Source organism: Nicotiana tomentosiformis, chromosome 6 (assembly GCF_000390325.3).
Source record: "Nicotiana tomentosiformis chromosome 6, ASM39032v3, whole genome shotgun sequence".
In the NCBI taxonomy this organism is placed as follows: Eukaryota; Viridiplantae; Streptophyta; class Magnoliopsida; order Solanales; family Solanaceae; genus Nicotiana; species Nicotiana tomentosiformis.
Window position 1 is genome coordinate 9,524,244 of NC_090817.1, and position 15,976 is coordinate 9,540,219.

A 15,976-nucleotide genomic window follows, 5' to 3' on the forward strand; every position below is an offset into this window, starting at 1 on the left:
GTGTGAAGCTTATGCTTACAAGGATTCCACCATTTATAGTAGAGGGATCCTACTTTATTTATAATAAAACAAAGCATATAGTGGAGAACCCATGATGAATTGTCTCTTCCTCGATTCCTGCCAAGATTTTCTCCCTTAGTGCGGTTGTAACGGCTCTTGTCTGCGAGCTCGATACTGGCTCGAACTCGTTATGGGCCGAGCCTTCGGCTTTGGTTTGAGCTCGACCTTCGAGGTGGGTGTAGTGCGTTTCCGACCACCCCCGCATTGCCTTTGCGGGTCGATTTGGTCATGGCTCGATAATGGTATCGAGTCGACTCCTCGATCAGTCTTGAAACTCGAAGCTTGTTTGTACTATCTTCGGAACTCATCCCAAAATCTCACTCCGGTCGCTTACCATTCGAACTCGATCGAACGTAGGAGGGCCAAAATCTATTCCGACCGTATACAGATAGTCCCCTCATTTCTCAGGAAGGATGTAGTGAGAATCGATATGATTTTCGATGACTCGATTGGGTTATGAGCTGACATTTTCACAGGGCTCGATCATGACGTACGTGATAGATGTCCCATCGATTTAGTCTCTCAAGGTATTTAATGCATGTCATACGGTGGTCGGCCACCGCTGATACTGAACCGCCACGATGCAAGCCTATAAATAACCCCTCCGCTTATCATTTACCACTTTTATATCTTCACTCTTCCATATTTTCTTACTCTTTCTCTCTCTATTTCGCCGCTTGTAGAGCCATCTACACCAGCGTTTGGCATCATCAACCTTCATCATCCTTTGCCTTTCTTTCTCTTATATCAATGACCAAAACTTCGAAAACTGTACCTCAGAAGGAGAAAACTTCCTCATCACGGTCGTCCGGCGACAAGGCGCCGGTGGAGCCGCCTCCCCACGAATATGTTCCTGGCCCGTGTACCCTAAAGATCGACTTTAGGGTCGAAAATCCTTCGTCGGTGCCAGGTCAATGCGAGTATGTGTCGATGTACATGTGCTCGATATCAGAGGGCCATCTCGAGGCTGTGAGAAGAGATTGCAACTAGGGTCCCGAGGTTGCGTTGCAAATTCCCTCTTCCGAAGAGAGCATCACCACTCATGTGGAGGGGTTTTTAAGTGTTTATACTTACCTCTTCACGTTAGGTCCCGTCGACCCAGTGATCATCGATTTTTGCAAAAGATATCAGGTCACCATTGGTCAAATTCATCCTTCTCTATGGCGCATAGTAATCTTACTTAACTTCTTCTCCAACAAGGATGGGGGACTGGATTTTACCTTAAATCACCTTATACGATTGTATCGACCTCAAATATTTTGAGTTATAATCAGGCTCTACCATCGGGCATCGAAAGCTTTAATGTCTAGCATCGATGAAGACAAGGATCGGGGTTAGATGGGCCGTTATATTCGGGTGAGGACCCACGACCTTATCGCGAAAGAGAAACTGTCATTCCTCGAGGAGTGGAATTTCGACCGTAAGTGACTTACATAAGGCGTTGCTTTTGTATCTTTCTTTGATTTTACCTGATATCTTTCTTCGATATACAGCCGCCCCTTGGATTCCACAAACGGTGCCGACCTCAAGGATTGGGTTCGGAAGTTAGCCTCAACTTCCTCTTATGCCAAACGCGCTTGGCGCAATTTGGCGAAAGGCAGGTGGGAGGCCAAGAATCACAATAAGAGTCTCTTCTTATGTTTTTCGAAATGCCTTTTATGCTCCATTCGTTACTGACTTCCTTTCTTGCAGGCATAACCAAGGATTCTGTTTCGAGGCCTCCGAGTGGTGAGGAAGGAACCAAGTCCCCGGTCTCGAAACTGGGAAAAGATAAAAAGCGAAAGGTTGTCTCTCGGTCTGAGGACACCAAGCCCAAAACTCGAAGAGTGAAGAGGAAAGCAATCACTCTTTCGATGGACTCAATCCAACGACTGAGAGAAGAAGAAGAAGAATAAGAAGAAAATGAAGAAGAAGAAGAAGAAGATGCTTCGGCTTTGGTGGTTCGATCTGCGAAAGATATCAAGATCGCCAGAACTTCTGAGCAGATGATAGCCACACCGGTCGGGTCCGGTTCCAATACCTCGAGTCTCGATCAGAGTGCCCCGAGCGATTTGCTCGGTACCATGATAGTGGGTCGTTTGCCTTCTCTTCCGACCTTCTCTGAGGAGGCGTTAAAAGAAGCTCGAGAATTGAAGACCCTTGATATGGGCGGAGGCTCTAGTGTAGGGGATCCTTTTCGGGATTGCTTCGCTGGAGTCGATGATGCCTCCGATATCGGTGACGTTTCTCTTTTCCTAGAAGAGGCCCAACATTTCATTTCTCGGGTAATGACCTTACTGAGCTTGATTTCTTCGTTCTTTTCCAAACCTGACTCGTGTTTTTTCCCTTATGTGTAGGCCATTAGCAAGTTTCGAGCTGACCTCAGCCAGTATGAGGTCGAGCTTCAGAAATTATCGGGGGAGAGAGATGCTCTAAGGCTTCTCTATGGCCAAAAGGACGAGGTTATAAAGAACCTCCAAGTAGATTTGGCCAAGCCTCGAGAAGAAGAGGTCGAACTAGATAAACATGTGAGCCTTGTTATGTTAGAGTATGGGTTTGACCCAACTATGAAAGCTAACCCTTTGTTGTCTCAACTACAGCAAAAGGTTGAAAAGATCGGGTTGCTTCGGGAAGAAGTCGATCAAATCAAGGCCGAATGTAATTGGTGGAAGGAGACTATCGACCGCCTGGCTGCAGAAAAAGAAACCATCTTGGCCAAATTATTATCGGCCGAAGTTCAGCTTCGAAGCGTCAAGCAAAAGGGTTCGGCTCAGGCCAAAAGGATCGAGGAGCTTGAAATACGGCTTACTGAGGCCAAGGCGGAGGTTGAGTCATCGAAAGTCATGGCGGATAAATCCATTGCCGTGTATCGGGCTGATGCTGAGGCTGCTCAAATGGAGGCAAGAGAGGCAGCGGATACTGCCGACACTCGAGCACATTGGGTTGCCAAACTTGCTAAGTGTCGGTCTCGGAGGGAGACCCTCGAGGAGATATATGCTCGAGATTTCGACCTTGCCGAAGAGATAAAAAGGGCTAAAGAGCTCGAAGCTGAAACTGAAGCTGAAGCCTTGGCTTCTGATAGTGATGATGATGATGATGCTGATGATAATGATGATGATGATGATGAAGGTAGAAAGAGCGGGTCCGAAGGCTGGGGGACCCCGGTGGAGAAGAGACCGCTCTCGATGATAACCCAGAAGCTTAGCCCTTAGCTTCTTCTATGTTGCATTCATTTATGTAAGCCACCCTTGTATATCTATACAAGTATGTTTTTCTTTTACTGTCTTGCTTCAAGAAGATTTTATTCATGCCTTGCGGATGTTTTTATGAGGATTTAGGTGATTTCATCGAATTCGGCCTTCGTAGCCTTTATGGCCGAGTGAGTGTTCGCTCGAGCTCGGAATAAAACATAGCCCACAGGCTTAGTGGTCGAGTGGGCGCTTGCCCGAACTCGAAAAATAAAAGTATCCCACAGGTTTAGTAGTCGAGTGAACGTTTGAACTCGAAGCAAGATAGCCTTTAGGCTTTGATAAGTGAGTGAGTGATTGTTTCAAATTCGAACTCAAAGTATATTAGCCCGTAGACTTTTACGATCGAGTGAGTGATTGCTCGGACTCGAAGTAAGATAGCCCTTAGGCTTTTAATAATTGAGCGAGTGATTGTTTCGAACTCGAACTCAGAATATCTTAGCCCGTAGGCTTTTTGTGACTGAGTGAGTGATTGTTTTGAACTCGAACTCAGATAGCCTTTACGCTTTAATTTGAGTGAGTGATTATTTCGAACTAGAACTCGAACTCAGAATATCTTAGCCCGTAGGATTTTTGAGTGAGTGATTATTTCGAACTCGAACTCAGACAACCTTTAGGCTTTAATTTGAGTGAGTGATTATTTCGAACTCGAACTCAGAATATCTTAGCACGTAGGCTTTTGATGATCACTATCAAAAATCCCTTTGATGGTGGTTGGCCTTTAAGCCTGTTTGAATCATGAAACAGGAAAATCTTTTCAAAGTATGAGAAATCTGAAAAAGTAGTTCTCCTTTATAAGTCATTACACATGTGTTTGTATCTTGTGCCAGAGTCCGAGCGAAACTACGTGGGCATGGTTTGTTTTGACCATTTGGCCCTTACACTTTTCTCAAACGAGACCCTGTTTGTCATGAGTTTGATATGGTATAACTTTCTTATTCCGAACTTGATTTATTCGCTAGGTAGCCCCCCAGTATCCGAGGTTGATTATGAAGGAGCTTCGGATACTGTTGATTTGTCCCCGGGTAGCACATAATTTTTTGTCTCGTTAAAAACCTTGTCGGAAAAAACCCATTTGGGATAAAAGCCGAACTTGAGGGAAAAAGAGTACAATGCGTGCTTTGAAACCAGAGGTCTTGATATTTTTTGTTGAATTCCTGCAATGACTTAGTGTCGAATGTACGTATGTAGACGATAGAGGAGAAAATCATACCTTAACAGTAATATCGTTTGAGAAGCGATATGTTCCAATTGTTTGGTAACTGTTTTCCCTCCATTGCTGCAAGTTTATAAGACCCTTTCCCAACTATATCGAGAATTTGATAGGGTCCTTCCCAATTTGGGTCGAGTTTCCCTTCATTAGGATCTCGAGTGTTAATGGTGACCTTCCTTAGGACCAAGTCCCCGACCTTGAAATGGGGGAGGATGGTTCTTCTGTTGTAGTACCTTTCGATTCGTTATTTTTGTGCAGTCATTCGAACTAGTGCCGCCTCTCATTTTTCATCTAATAATTCGAGGCTAGTATTCATTGCCTCGTAGTTCGATTCTTCCAATGTATATCGAAACCTTGCGCTTGGTTCCCCGACTTCGACCGGAATTAGAGCTTCGGATCCATACACTAGGGAAAATGGGGTTGCTCTTGTACTGGATTTAGATGTTGTCCGATATGCCCAAAGGACTTCGGGCAAAATTTCTCTCCACTTTTCTTTAGCTTCGTTCAATCTTTTCTTTATGTTTTGGATGATAATCTTGTTCGTTGATTCGGCCTGTCCATTCCCGCTAGGATGATATGGTGTAGACAGTATTCTTTTTATTTTATGATCTTCGAGGAATTTCGTCACTCTACTGCCGATAAACTGCCTACCATTGTCGCATGTTATTTCTGCTGGTATCCCAAATCGACACACGATGTGATCCCAAATGAAATCTATAACCTCTTTTTCTCTTACCTTTTTGAACGCCTGTGCTTCAACCCATTTAGAGAAATAGTCAGTCATAAATAGAATGAATTCAGCTTTACCTGGGGCTGATGGAAGGGGCCCGACGATATCCATTCCCTATTTCATGAATGGCCACAGAGAAATGACCGAATGAAGCTGCTCTCCGGGTTGGTGGATCATCGGTGCAAAACTTTGACATTTATTACATTTTCGAACGAACTCCTTAGTGTCCTTCTCCATGCTATCCCAGTAGTGCCCTGCTCTGATGATTTTGCGAATTAACGGTTCGGCGCCAGAGTGGTTTCCACAAGTGCCTTCATGAACCTCTCGTAAAACATAATCGGTGTCTCATGGTCCCAAACATACCGCCAGTGGTCCCTCGAATGTCCTTCTATATAATGTTCCGTCTTCAACTAGCATGAATCGAGCAGCCTTGGTTCGTAGAACCCTCGATTCTTTAGGGTTCGATGGGAGTTTTCCGTTCTTTAAATATTCAATATACTCATTCCTCCAATCCCAGGTTAAGCTCGTGGAATATATTTTGGCGTGTCCATCCTCGATTAAAGATTTCGAGAGTTGAACGACAGTCCCAGAGTCGATCTTATATTCCTCGACCGACCACCCTAAATTTGCGAGTGCGTCGGCCTCATAGTTTTGTTCTCGAGGCACATGTTGTAGGGTCCATTCTTTGAAACGGTGTAGAGTTATCTGTAATTTGTCCAAATACCTTTGCATCCTATCTTCTCGAACCTCGAAAGTTTTGTTTACATGGTTCACCACTAGTAAAGAGTCACATTTGGCTTCAATGACTTCTGCTCCCAGGCTTTTAGCTATCTCGAGACCTGAATCATGGCCTCGTACTCGGCCTCATTGTTAGTTAATCTAGTGGTTTTGATGGATTATCTATTAATGCCATTTGTGGGAGGTTTCAGGACTATGCCAAGCCCGAACCCCTTCACATTTGAAGCACCATATGTGTAAGGGGTCCAAACCCCCGATGACATACCCGATTTTAACAAGAGTTCTTTTTCAACTTCAGGTATGAGGGGTGGCATGAAATCGGCAACGAAGTTCGCTAAAATTTGGGACTTAATGGTCGTACGGGGCTGATATTCGATATCGTACCCACTGAGTTCGACGACCCATTGGTCAAAATGCATATGTGGTGAAATTGAAAGTACGGTCTTAAATTTCTTGAGGCGCTTATTAGTGCAAGTGCTAATTTCTCTAAGTGAGGGTATCTAGCCTATGCTTCCCCTAAGGTCCAACTTACATAATAAACAGGAAATTGTGTACCTTGCTCTTCTCGAATTAGGACGCCACTTAGCGCGATTTTCGATACCGCCAAGTATAAGTACAACTTCTCATATGTCCTCAGAGTGTGAAATAGTGGCGGGCTCGATAAGTACCCCTTCAATTGTTCTAGTGCTTGTTGGCATTCCGGGGTCCAGGCAAAATCGTTCTTCCTTTTGAGTAGGGAGAAGAATTTGTGGCTTCGATCTGATGACCTCGAAATGAATCGGCCTAAGACGGCTATCCGCCCGGTCAACCTTTGCACTACTTTCACTCTAACAATAACGGTGATGTCTTTGATGGCTTTAATTTTGTCGGGGTTGATCTCGATTCCCCGATTTGATACCATGAAACCAAGGAACTTACTCGATCCAACCCCGAAAGCACATTTCTCGGGGTTGAGCCTCATGTTGTATTTCCTTAAGATCTTGTACGTTTCCTGCAAATGAGTCAAATGGTCCTCTGCGCGTAGGGACTTAACTAGCATGTCATCAATGTAAACTTCCATTGACTTACCTATTTGTTCTTCGAACATTTAATTCACTAGGCGTTGGTAAGTAGCTCCTGCATTTTTTTAGCCCGAATGGCATTACATTATAGCAATAGTTTCCGTACTTGGTGATAAATGAAGTTTTTTCCCGGTCCTCCAGGTTCATTCGAATTTGATTGTACCCGGAGTAGGCGTCGAGAAAAGTAAGGATCTCGTGGATAGTTGTGGCATCGATCATGTGATCGATACTAGGCAGTGGAAAAGAATCTTTGGGGCATTCTTTGTTTAGATCTTTATAATCTATGCACATTCTAAGTTTGTTCCCCCTTTTAGGGACTACAACTATGTTGGCTAACCACTCGGGATATTTTACCTCTCGAATTGATCCTATTTTGAGAAGTTTAGTTACCTCATCCTTTATAAATGCGTGTTTTATCTCGGACTGTGGTCTTCTTTTTTGTATTACCGATTTGAACCTAGGGTCCAAGCTTATCTGGTGTGTCGTTATCGATGGTGGGATCCCTGCCATGTCTAAATGGGACCAAGCAAAATAGTCTATGTTATCAATAAGAAATCGAATGAGTTTTTCCCTGAGTTCGGGGGTCAATCCTGTTCCCAGGTATACCTTTTTCTCGGGCAAATATTCGATTAATATGACCTGCTCTAGTTCTTCGATCGTAGATTTGGTGGCATCGGAGTCGTCGGGGATGATGAAAGCTCGAGGTGTCAGAAACTCTTCCACTGGTTCGGTCGAGACTGGTGATTGTGATTGCTATTTGGTTTCTCGTCTATACGTGCCCTGATACTTGCACATCGAATTTGGGTTTCTTTGGGAAGGGTCAGTTTGCATGGGTCTGGGCCACCTAGTGTCTTTGATTTTTTCGATCGCCGATACAATGTCTGATGCGTCGACACTGAAATTGTACTCCGATAGCCGGGGTGCTTCTATGGGGTCGCCATATTTATCGAAGCCATTCTTGCTCATAAGCCCCCGGGAATTTTTTCCTCGATCACTCCTTCGATTGTTCCGAGTGGAGTTAGGTGCCAAGCCATTATTCATTCGATCTGTGACGTACGGTTGATATCGGTCTCTGTTCGACCTTCGTTCTCTGTTGATATCCCTTTGGTTTTTGATAACTGCCCTGTTCTGGTGTATGGATCCGAAAGGAGTTCCTAACTGGTCATCTTTGACCCTGATTTTTGATTGATATCGGTTGTGCACATCTGCCCAAGTCATTGCTGGATACTCGATCAAATTTTGCTTCAGCCGACGTGATGCTATTGAACTTTGCTCATTCAACCCTTGGGTGAAATCTTGGACGGCCCAGTCGTTTGTGACCGGTGGCAATTCCATGCATTCAATTTGAAATTGGGACACGAACTCCCTCAGCATTTCATTACCGCTTTGCTTTACTTTGAAGAGGTCCGATTTACTTGTTGAAACCTTTATGGCACCAGCATGCGCCTTTACAAACGAGTTCGCTAACATGGAAAAAAATCGATGGAATTTGGGGGCAAATTATGATACCAAATCATCGCTCCCTTCGAGAGGGTCTCTCCAAATTTCTTCAATAATACGGATTCGATCTCGTCGTCTTCCAGATCGTTACCCTTGATGGCGCACGTGTAAGAGGTGACGTGTTCGTTGGGATCAGTCGTACCGTTATATTTGGAAATTTCGGGCGTACGGAATTTTTTGAGGATTAGTTTTGGGGCTGCACTCGAGGGAAAAGGCTTTTGGATGAATTTCTTCGAATCCAACCCTTTTATTATTGGTGGAGCTTGCGGGATCTGATCGACCCTGGAATTATATGTTTCTACTTTTTTATCGTTGGCTTCGACTCTCTTTGTGAGTTCCTTGAGCAATTTGGTAATTTCGGGAGTAATCCCCGATTCTTGCTCGTTTGACTTCACTATGGCTGGCTCCGTGCTGTGGGTGGTTTCACGAAGCGGATCGGGCTCCAGTCTGCTTTGTACCTAAGTTTGGCTCTGTAACTGAGCTATCGCTATTTGATGGGCTTGTAACATCTCGAAGATCATCCGTACGCTGACTCCGATCTCTTCCACGTTATGGGCGTCTCGAGCTACGGATCGAGTACTGCCCTGAATATTTTTTTTCGGTTCGGAACGTTGATTCGCCTCAAGAGCCACTTGTGAATTGACGTCTAGTGGTACTTCGACTTGAGCTTTAGTGAGATCGTTAAGTGGCCTTCCGACCCTGGGTATTAAATTGTTGGTTTCATCTTGAAGGCTGGCTTCGTGGTCGATAGGTAAAACCATGAATCGAGGGTTTGACATTGCTGATTCGGAGTTGTAAACTGGTGCGTATTGCAGATTTGTATCAAACAACCACTGTTATCCTTAGCCCCACAGTGGGCGCCAAACTGTTTAATCGAAAAATCGGATAAAGTTAAATTTGAATATGGTTCTAAGGATATGTGGTATAATTTGATACAAACCGTATAGGAAAATAGTAATATCTATGTTCTTGACTATGAGAATGAGAATAATGAGCAAGAAGAACGAATAAGATAAAATAAAACAAGCACAAAGGGATATTTTTCAATATGAGAAGTAATCTTTTGTTATAATATGTGTGTGAGGCTTATGCTTACATGGATTCCCCCTTTATAGTAGAGTGATCCTAATTTATTTATAATAAAACAAAGCATATAGTGGAGAACCCATGATGAATTGTTTCTTCCTCGATTCCTGCCAAGATTCTCTCCCTTAGTGCGGTTGTAACGGCTCTTGTGTGCGAACTCGATACTAGCTCGAACTCGTTATGGGTCGAGCCCTCGGCTTTGGTTTGAGCTCAACCTTCGGGGTGGGTGTAGTGCGTTTCCGACCACCCTTGTGTTGCCTTGCGGGTCGATTTGGTCATGGCTCGATAATGGTATCGATCCGACTCCTCGATCAGTCTTGGAACTTGAAGCTTGTTTGTACTGTCTTCGGAACTCATCCCAATATGTCACTCCGGTCGCTTACCATTCGAACTCGATCGAACGTAGGAGGGCTGAAATCTATTCCGACCGTATACACTATATAAAAATTTGGGGTACGTATTGCTCTGTTTTTGTATAATTAATGATCAATTATATTTTTGGTGCGTTTATGTGCTATATATGTTCTTTGATTAAAAATTTAGATGTAACAAAAAATTCAATAAGACATATAAAACTCTTAACTTCCTCTCGGATAAGCTTTTTCCAAGAAGCAATAAGGGCTCGGATGCAAGGTTACCTTAAATTTTTGATTTGTGATTTGAGAATCTTTATGTTACTCAAAGAAGCAACGAGGACTATGAGCAAGAAGAACGACTTTAAGGAACCTTTATGTTAAAATTATTATATGTAACTTTGCTTTTTACTAGATAAATCTATTAGATTAATATCCCGATTTCTCGTGTTGATCGTTCTCCCTTGTCAATATATCTTTATCTCACTTTTTATATTGAGGTAATTATAATTTCACATAAAATAGTAAATAATAATGCATTCTTTATGTTATTTTATAATTTTAATCGCATAACTTTGTGATTTCACAATGTTTAGTTTCAATTTGACCTCCCTATATTTGTCAAAACCTTATTCATGACTTGGTTTGAATGTTATATTTTTAAAAAAAAATTATTTAAGGAACTAATTTCGTACTGTGTACATATTTAATAATATGCAATTGAAAGTTAATTACTGTTGGTATGTATTTCTCATGCAATGCACGAATATAGAGACTAGTACTATATTAAAAACGCAAATACCCTTAACGAAATGTCGTTCACCTTTTTTACCCTTTAAAAACAGATTTTACATTGGACAAAATTATAATTTAAGTTACTTTCCTAATATTTAGAACTCTAAAATCAACTAAACTTTGAATATTAAATCTTTCCTTGTTTAAAATATTATTATAGATTCGTAATAAGTATTTATGACATTAAAATCACTTAATTGAAGTGGTAACACAAGTATAATTGGCAGTACTAAAAATTAGAAAGAAATTAAGGCAAAACGTTAGCTTACTTGTCAAAAAAACACATAAAAAAAATTTCTTTTAGCATAAATTTTTTATTGCAAAATAACTATAATTCTTTAATGTTGTTTTTCTTAATATTTACTCCATAGTATCTTGAGCTTAACTGAAATTTTGTTTATTAAATTCTCCGTATTTGAATTAAGTCCTTATATTTAGGATTTTAAAATTAATTAAAATTTATCCAGAATTAATTAAAAATTAATCTTCTGTAAATTTTGTTCTTATTTGAATAGTGTATAATAATCATATAAATTCCTTCCAAGCTAACTTTGATCTTTATATATGCACTATAATATTTTTTATATTACATTTGTACTCATTTCCTTCACTAGCTTGCTTTAGTATCCCTTTTAGTGTTTTTTTTATATTTTTTATTGCACTTTGATTTTTGTATTCATTTGACATTAGTAAATTATTAGTCACATACTGATATATTTTAAATACTACCCTTCAGTATTATATAGGTTTTCAAGGGTAATCAGTTACTTCTCAAACTAAAAAGGAAGCGTAATAACTTGTGAATTGAAATTATGACATTATAAAGAGGGAACAAATTCTAAATTGAATAATTGATTAATGATTGAGAATTTTTATGAGACAGTTTCTTTCTTGAATGAGTAAGTTATATACTATCAACAATATTCTTGATCATTCTCATAAACTTACACTTTTATTTTATAACTCAAACATAAATTTTAAATAAATTAATACTCATCGATACGGGATACACGCGCATTGTGCATACCTTTAGACTAGTCCTCTAAAAGAGTAAACAGAAGGTGAAAAATAAATAGAATTTACGTCGCAATTACATTATGTATTAAAAATGAAAAGTGCCTACACACCACTTATCATTTTACATTAAATAATTGCCACTACTTTTCATGTGACCTGCCTGAAATGTTTTTTAAAACCCACTGACAAAGGAAAAAAAATATACGCTACTCTATCCAAAATAAACTTGAAGACATCCGTACTATGATGTGATTTGAACAACATTCTTTTTTTATTTAATTTCTTATTAAAAATGAAAACGTATTAATTAAGCATGTTTTCTAACAACTTGAGCCTATATTTCTTCAGAAATGAAACGAGAAAATGATGATTTAATTTCTTTTGCTAAGTTTCTTTCTTTTTGATGATTTCCAACCCGGTGTTCGAAATTCTTTTATTGGGTTCCTACACCGATTAATTTCAAGTTAACATTACTATAATAACTGAGTTTACAGTCATATTTTTATAGATATTTCGTAAATTTTTTAATATATATATACAAGATACGAGCAAAAATTATTGGGTTCACGTGAACTTGTAATCAACACTGTGAATTCACTACTGCTGACTAATACGAATTCTCGCCGCGTAAGATTTATAAGATTTATTAAAGGGGAATCGTTCTCGACAAAAAGTTATTTCATTCTTAAACTTGAACCCAAAACTTCATATTCATCTAGTTAAACCTTTAGTGGTGCTTTTGATTTTATCTAAGTTTTTTCTCTCTCTTACTTCAAGCTCCTCCATCCAAAAAAAGAAAATAGTTGAGTCAAACAAATTCATGCTAACTTCCGAAGAAAGACAATGATGCAATTATTTTACTCCAATACTTGAAAACGCAAGCCTTGTCTATATTACATTATTACTAATCAAAAATGTTTAAGTCGTGCTAATTTTTGATTTTTTTGGATATCTCTAAGTATTTTTAATGATTAAACCAGTGGGATATATGGTGGAACCTTGACATTTGTTCAATTAAAATATCCTCGAAGCTGGAAGACCGCTTCTAGTAATATATTAAACAACTTCGAAATAATTAATGTTCCAAAAAATATCCACTTAAAGAAATTTCCACCACAATTCCACACATGAATGTTTCTGGCCCACTTCAAGTCTCCCATTGAGTCAATTTTACTATTTGATAGTGTGTCTCAGTAATTGTTTTTAACTGTTCCCGAGCACTAACAACAACAACAATATACCCAATATTATCCAACATCGTGGGGTCTGAAAAGGATAGTGTAGACGCAGACCTTACCCCGACCTTGTGAGGATAGAAAGACTTTTTTCAATAGACCCCCGGTTCAGAAAAGCATAAATATCACATTAATGAAAATATAGACAAGAAGAAACAGTACAAAAACTCATATAAAAGCAGAATAAAAACAACAAAATTAAAAGGTGATCAACAATCAAAGAAAACAACGGCTAGTTATAAAAACCTTACTACGAACAAAAAAGTCACTGAGTGCCAAATATGCAAATATATGAATGCTCAACTCTATCTTTCTTTTGAAATATATGTGGATATATTTGTATCGAAACATTTTTTTAGTTTTGAGAAATTAAATCAAAAGGAAATTAACAAAAATAAAATGGAAATTAACAAAAATATGTGTCGTATTCATCTAGAATTTATCTAAAAAATTGGGTTCATCCATTTATTATAGACATTAAGATGGAAGAAGTTACTGCAAATTTAATGTAGAAAAACAAACTAATGTTCAAAAGGCAAGGACTTTTTGAGTTGGAGTTCTTATTTTTACAATTTATATACATGATAAATAGTGGGGGGAAAATAATACAGGTGTGTATTTCCCATGTTTAATTTAGCCCCTTCTTTTTCTTTCTTCGGAAGGAATTAATTATTAACAGTCCTGTGCAAGTTAAAAAGAAATTATTACACAAAAAATGAAACGCTCACTCTCTTTATTGCATGCCATCCTAAAGTCAAGAAACCAGAGAAAAAGAAAAGAAAAAATACGTTATTTGTAAGTTAAAAAGAAATTATTGCACCAAAATGAAACGCTCACGCTCTTTATTGCATACTTAAAGTCAAGAAACAATAAAAGAAAAAAATGCGTTATTTGCAAGTTAAAAAGAAATTATTGCACTAAAAATGGAATGCTCACTCTCTTTGTTGCATACCTAAAGTCAATAAATCAAAGAAAAAGAAAAGAAAAAAACACTTTATTCCCATTCTAATAGAAAATTTTCAAATCCTCCATTTTCTCTTTAAATAACTTGTTTTGGTCTGTTGAGCTTTTTGGCAAAAATACAGAATTGACGGGTCGGTCGAAAATAGTTGTATTTACTAATCAAAAATATATAATATATGTATATTATATATAAATAATATGCACATTTAAAAATATATATATTTTATCAGTTATTACTTTTAGAACAATAAAAAAAAAAAAAATATATATATATATATATATATATTTTCTCTCTTTTAGTTCTCCATTTTCTTTTTAAATGACTAGTTTTATAGAATACACTTTTTTATTATTTATTTTGGTTGTCCAAAAAGGGAAGAACGGGGTAGGAAAATTCCCCTATATACTGGAGGACTTGCAGCCGATCTTGGACTGATTTAATATATTCAGTTTACAACCTTTTTTCCTTTTTAAAATACTATTTTAACCCACTCGCTATCATTGAAAGAGAGTGCAATAATAATTTGTTTTTTTCTTCTCCCAAAACAAAACCAATATTATTAAACTAATATTTTTATGACCACTCTCTTTCATTTTACAGACCTATATATATACCTCTTTAATCCTCTTCTCTCTTCATTCACAACCAAACAAACACATTCCTCTCTTCTCCCTCTCCTCTTTTTCTCCTTAGACAAGAAACCAGTCTATCTTACATTCAGACAGACTTATACTATTACACTTACTTATACTATTACACTCACGAGCAGAATCTTAACTTCAGTCTGTCACTATTCGATTATAATGAAAATCGAGTCAAGTGCACCTCAATTAGTAGCAAAAAAATTATGGAAAGTAGTGAGAATTGTTTTCTACATGTTGAGGAAAGGCTTATCAAAGAGCAAACTCATTCTTGACATACAAAATTCTCTTCAAGATATGTTAAAAAGAGGAAAAATTGCTGGTAAGGCAATTAGCAATCTAATGTTACACCATCAATATTTATCTTCTTTCACTTGTAAATCCAATGATGTGGCCATGTCAACCTTTGTTACACGCCGCGAATACGAATTTAGTTGCAGTAATAGCCCTAATTTCCCCCTCTATTTTGCCAACAAACGTAGGGGAAATCATCGGTATAAGCCAGAAGAAATAGCTGTGGTTCAGAAAGTATTTGAGATGTTGAATACCACAACTACAAATTATGATACTGTTGCTTCACCTTTGGCATTACCAGGATTTGGAAAAACTCCAATGGTTAGACAGTTAAGAATAACTGATTCACCATTTCCTTTAAAAGATTCAGAGGAGAATACTAATTCTCAAGTTGATAAAGATGCTGAAGAGTTTATTCAGAATTTTTACAAGGATTTGAAGAACCAGAAAAGGGTAGCAGCTTTTGAATCTCCATCTCCTTATCATATTTGTGCAAGAAATTAGTGAATTTTTGCAAGTTTTGGACTAGGTGTTCTATGGCCTGCAACAATTGACTACCTTCAATAATGCACAAAAATTATGTTAAAACTAATTTTTTTTCCTCACTTTTTACAAGTGTTTTCTGTGTTATGAAGTTGAAGGTGGGGTATTAATTTGCTTAAAGAGATGTATGTGCACACAAATGCCAATTCTTTCTTCCTATATACTGTTTCGTTTCAATTTATGTGTTTTTAGTTATTTTACTTGTTCGAGCGGTACGAAAATATATGATAAATAACGTGCAATAGACTCTTATGGTTTTCTTCGAATCTCACTTATAGTTGAATCTTAGTGCATCAAATTATCCTCGATGTTACACTCTCCCATAGAATTATTGATAACACTCCTAAAGTAATATGACATATTTAAGATTTTAAATTTTTTAATTTTTTTGGTGTTTGGGTTTTGTTTGGTGTGTGTGGGGGGGAGGGGGAGGGGGAGTTAATTTCCCATTTTGTTTGTCTGATTGGTCAGTTTTGCGGCAGTAAAAGAATCTTTTTTGTTCTACAAGATACTTTTCCT

General features: G+C 38.5%; 1 protein-coding gene across 1 annotated transcript; it reads left to right on the forward strand.

The window, feature by feature from the left end:
- The first annotated feature begins 14,621 nt into the window (after positions 1-14,621).
- LOC104117570 (uncharacterized) lies at positions 14,622-15,652 on the forward strand. The gene has a single exon (XM_009628640.4). The coding sequence runs from the start codon at positions 14,783-14,785 to the stop codon at positions 15,416-15,418; it is 636 nt and encodes a 211-aa protein (XP_009626935.1). The 5' UTR covers positions 14,622-14,782; the 3' UTR covers positions 15,419-15,652.
- The last annotated feature ends 324 nt before the right edge of the window (positions 15,653-15,976 follow it).